Source organism: Monodon monoceros, unplaced genomic scaffold (assembly GCF_005190385.1).
Source record: "Monodon monoceros isolate NGI ecotype Baffin Bay Population unplaced genomic scaffold, NGI_Narwhal_1 Contig365_ctg1, whole genome shotgun sequence".
Classification (NCBI taxonomy): domain Eukaryota; kingdom Metazoa; phylum Chordata; class Mammalia; order Artiodactyla; family Monodontidae; genus Monodon; species Monodon monoceros.
The window spans coordinates 1-4,832 of record NW_021699574.1 but is presented as its reverse complement, the minus strand read 5'-3'; the positions used below and the strand labels follow the sequence as shown (position 1 = coordinate 4,832).

General features: G+C 54.2%; 1 protein-coding gene across 1 annotated transcript; it reads right to left on the bottom strand.

Moving 5' to 3' along the window:
• Positions 1-772: 772 nt before the first annotated feature.
• LOC114907214 (alpha-1-antitrypsin-like) lies at positions 773-4,640 on the bottom strand. Its single transcript, XM_029242661.1, has 4 exons — positions 3,969-4,640; positions 3,034-3,304; positions 1,904-2,051; positions 773-1,064 (listed from the first exon to the last, which is right to left on the bottom strand). The coding sequence occupies exons 1-4, from the start codon at positions 4,621-4,623 to the stop codon at positions 873-875; spliced, it is 1,266 nt and encodes a 421-aa protein (XP_029098494.1). The 5' UTR covers positions 4,624-4,640; the 3' UTR covers positions 773-872.
• Positions 4,641-4,832: the final 192 nt, after the last annotated feature.

Genomic DNA, 4,832 nt, shown 5'->3' with positions numbered 1-4,832 from the left:
CAGAGCCCTCTGCGGCACCTTGGCTGTGTGATTAGGGAAGACAAGAGGGCGTAGGCTAAGTGGTCTTGGGGGCCTGACATCCTGGGTGAGTCTGAGCAAGTGATACAGACCAAGACCTTCGCTTCACTGGGGAGATGAGACCTGCTTCTAGGAGTGCTACGTTTGAGGGTCTTGGAGCGGAGCTGGAGTGACAAAGGCAGAAGTATGTGTCCCCAGTCCAGCCCCATGGGAAAGGGTCCCTGGAAAAACCAACCAGAGCCTTTTGCAGGAAAGACCTGTGAGTGGTCAGGGCTCAAGCCTGGCTCAGGTGACAGTGTGGGACAAGAAGAGGACCTGGTCTTCTCCTGCTGCTTGTGACGCGGCAGCCCAGTGTCCCCGTGTGAGCTGAGGGCTCTGGGAGCAGTGGCAGCCCTGCAGGGTGAGGGGCTCTCACCGGGGGTCGCAGTGAGCACCAGTGGGGTTGGGACGCTGAGCAGAGGGCCTGGTGGACACTGGGTGGAGGTGGGGACCACGGGCTGGATTCTGAGCCCGTGTGATTTCCCCCTGGGGGTCCCAGAGCAGACTGGAAAGCCTGGAGGTTTTCCACAGTGACTGGGGAAGGGGCAGTAAGCTGTGGGTTTTAGCCTACATTTCATCCTGGCCTAGCACAGGGCTGGATGGTGCAAATGCTAGTAAACCGTAACGGAGTGGACCCTTGAAAGATCACCATGGCCTGGATTTCACACACATCCTGGGGACGTAAAGAGAGACTCAGACGCAAGAGGATGAGGGATTTACATGCCACACACAAGCTTGGGCCGGGTCAGTCATTCTTTAATGCCATGGAGGAAGGGGACCTGGCCTGGAGGGGACAGCTGAACCCAGAGAGGCAGTTATTTTTGGGTGGGATTCACCACCTTTCCCATGAAGAGGGGAGTCTTGGTGCTTTTATCGTAGATGATGAAGAAGAAGGGTCTGTTGTACTCGACTTCCGGGGGAATTGACATGGGGATGGCTTCCAGAATCGTGGCCCCCGTAGCTTCTGTCCCTTTCTCATCGATGGTCAGCACGGCCTTGTGCAGCGCCTGCAAAGGGGAGAGCTCAGAGGTCCCATCTGAACAGAGACAGGCTGCCGGCCCCCAGCCACACCCGGGCGCAAGGCGCGAGGAGAGCCTTGCCAAGGGAGGGGCCCGCTCTGGCCTCTCTCCTCCCCTCCCTGAAGGAGACACACAAGCATGGCTCTCAAGGCTTGTGTCTGACCCACGAGGGGACCCTCACCCCTTCCTGACCAGCCTCCTCAACGGCCCTGGGAAGGAGCCCACCACCTCGGGAGGCGGATTTTCTTGTACTTTGTCTCCTTGGCTCTGCACTTGTTCGTAGACCAGATTCTAAACTCCTTGGGGACCAGGGCTTCGATGGGGACCTTCACACGCCTCATGCCCACCCAGGCACTCAGCTCACAGTCAGTCACTGAACTGCAGTTGTTTCTCTGGGCACCTGTAATTCTCCTGCGTAAATGGCATCTTTGGTCGAAATCACTCTGTAACTCAGACTCAGTGATTCAGCGGTAGCTCCTGGTGTCACAGGCTCAGGGCCAAAGGTACTTTGCAATCCCTGAGCCTAAGCCTCTCTCTGTAAATAGGGGTTTATCGGGACCCAAAGAAGGGAAGTGCCCGGCCAAGGATGGGACAGAGGGTGAGTGACACAACCTCAGAGGAGGTCCTTAAATAAAATGCACCAAGCATGTGAGGCCACCTGTCCCCCTCCATCATCCGACCACATTGCAGTCTTGGTGGAGCGATGGCATTCCTCAGGGACCTCAGTCTGCAGGTGTGCCTGTGTCCCTCTGTCCCTTCCTCAGCCTCACCCTTGAGCTGTAGCCCCCGTGCACATTCTGACCTACAGAGGTCAAGAGCACACTCACCTTGGACAGCTTCAGAGGCACTTCCTCAGTGATCCCTGAGAGGTCAGCCCCGTTGCTGAAGACCTTGGTGATGCCCAGTTTACCCAGGAGAGTTTTCAGATCGTAGGTTCCAGAAATGGACAGTTTGGGCAAGTGTAAATTGGCAGAACTGTCACGATGGTTAGAAAATAAAAACATTTCACAGAATTGAAAGTGTTTCCTTTTCTGGTTGCTCCTCCCACTTGGTGCCCTGTCCCCCTGCCCATGCAAGGATGTGAGGTCAGCCTTGGTTTATTCTACTTTAGTTCGTCTACACGTGGGGTCAGAGAATGTTAGAATCCCAGGGATCCTCTTGTCCTGCAAAGCCTCTCAAATGCCACCTCCTCTGATAAGTCCTCCTGGAGGATCCAGGGTGTCCTCTGGAAGGACTGTGCACACTGCCTCCCTGCAGGGTTTGGTCACCCTTCAGACTGGGACTCCTCCGGGGCCAGGATCCCAGCTGACCATGGGGCGTGGTGGCAGGTCCTGAGTGACATCTGTTCAGTGAATGATGAGTACTTCTCTGTACTTTTGTTTTATATTGTACATGAGAAAGCAGCTCATCCGGGCATGGGCATATTTACAAATACAGAGACATGCACTAATTTGGGGTTCATGACGGTGACCGACCACACTCATCTAGTGACAGAGGATCCAGAACCAGCATCAAACGTGTCCTGGAGTTGCCCGCTCTGGGCCTTTGCTTTTCAGGCCTCTCCTAGCAGGTTTCCCCCCTGTCTTGCCGTGGACTTTCTGTCCTGAAACTCCACACTTAACTGCCACCTTTGCCGGGAAGCCCACCTCTTCCTTCTGGGTTTGCCCACAACATGGGTTGGCGTTGCTCTCCCTGCACGGGGCGCTGGCCACCAGGAAGGGGCAGTGTCTAGGTGGGGGAGGAAGTCCTCAGGGACAGGACTTTCACTCCTCACCCCTGGGCACCGTCCCTCCCATGGAGCCCGGCTGGTACTACCTGCACGGATGCTGGCCTCTGCCGGAGGCACAAGTTCACACACAGTGGTCATGGCCACGGGACGTGGGTCTACCCCCGCCTCCCCCTTCGGGCTGGACCTCTTGTGGCAGCTCCTGGGCTGGCCTCTGGTTTGGGAAGTCACCTTGCATATCTCTTTTCCAGGACCTTGGCGAGAAGCTCCTTGCTGAGCTGGTCCTCCAGATGCTGCAGTTTCCCCTGGTCGGGCAGGATGAAGACGGCGGCGGCGTTCCCCACGTAGTCCATCAGCAGTACCCAGCTGGCGAGCCTGTCGCAGTAGTGGAGGTCAAACATGCCCAGGCGGTTCATCATGGGCACCTTCACGGTGGTCTCCTCATTCACGTGGAAGTCCCTCTCTGTGGTGTGCTTTTCCTCAAAGGGCTTCTCCCATTTTCCTGGAGAGAAGGGACAGCGGACATCAGCCAGGGCTGGGAGAAGGTTTAATAACAGTGGTAGAATAAAGGAGCCCTGAGCCTCCTGGTGAGACACTTCTCTCGGGGCCTCAGCTTCACCATCTATAAAATGGGGCTAAAACGAGCAATCAGTGTACAGAAAGGTATTCTGGGAGGATAATGCAAGACTGGAGTAGGGTCCAAAATTTCAATTTTGTAGAGGCTCATAAGTGGTAGAGGAAGGATTTGAACTTTGGTCCTTCTGACTCCAAAGGTGTCACTGTTTCCTCTACACTCGAGTTGTCAGAAGCGTGTTCCAGGAAATCCTATTTCCTCTGTACACTCTGCCGAAATTTGTTTTTCTGGCTCTCTATTTTGGGAGACATTGCATATCATACACCCCTCCCAGATAGGGATTTACAATGCACATTAGGACATTTAAGGTTCTGAAAAGTCCTGCAGAGACGATGATACTTTGACCGTTTAATCCATAGTTCCCTAACCCTATTTGATCATGGGAAGTTTTAGCGGTCCTGTGTGGAAAATTGAATAACACGTGCAGAGATGCATGGCTATATCCTATTATGCACTGCCAGGAAAGTTAAGAACTGAGTGTTTGAGAATATTTTGGGGGTGTTTCTGTTTCAGGCTGGTTGTGCAGCCTTACCTTTAAAGAATATGTAATTCACCAGAGCAAAAACTGTGTCTTGGTCAAGATCATCTACCAGATCCACAATTTTTCCTTGGCTTCCCTTCTTTACGTAATCGTTGATCTTTTTCTTGGCCTCTTCAGCATCCCTGAAGTTGATGGAGAAGGCTTCAGAGTGGTACAGGTTCTTGACATCCTCCAGAAACTTACTCACTAGCTTCGCGCTCTCGTTGATGAACAGGCCGTTGCCAGTGGTCAACTGCAGCTTGTTGTCTGGCTGGTTGAGGGTGTGGAGAAGATGCTGGAAACCTTCGTGGATCTCAGCCTCTGTCCTTGTAGTGAGGTTGAAATCTAGGCCCTCCAGGATCTCGGTGTGAGTGTCACCCTTGGTCCCCAGGGAGAGCATCGCAAAGGCTGTAGCGATGCTCACTGGGGAGAAGAAGATGTTGGTGGCGTTGGACTCATGGGCCACTCGGCGGTACACGCTGAAGGCGAAGTCGACCAGGTTGGGGGCGATCTTGTGGCAGGCTGCTTCCTGGCGGTGCTCATGATCGTGCTGGGATGCATCTGTCTCCTGGACAGCGTGTCCCTGGAGACCCTCAGCCAAGGAGTCGGGGACCAGGAAGCACAGGCCTGCCAGCAGCAGGAGGCCCCACATGATGGAGGATGCCATTGTCCTGCAACAGAGAGAAGGGTACCACACCCGGGTCAGGCCACACGACGAGTCCCTCGGCCACCGATTGACGCCATGTCAAAGCAAACACAGTTTATCGAGCATCTATGTGCCGAGCACTTTCCTACATCAGCACCATTGAAAGACTCAGAACAACAGCAGAGACTTTATGGCGATTACCATACACCAAGTTCCATTCTAAGCACTTT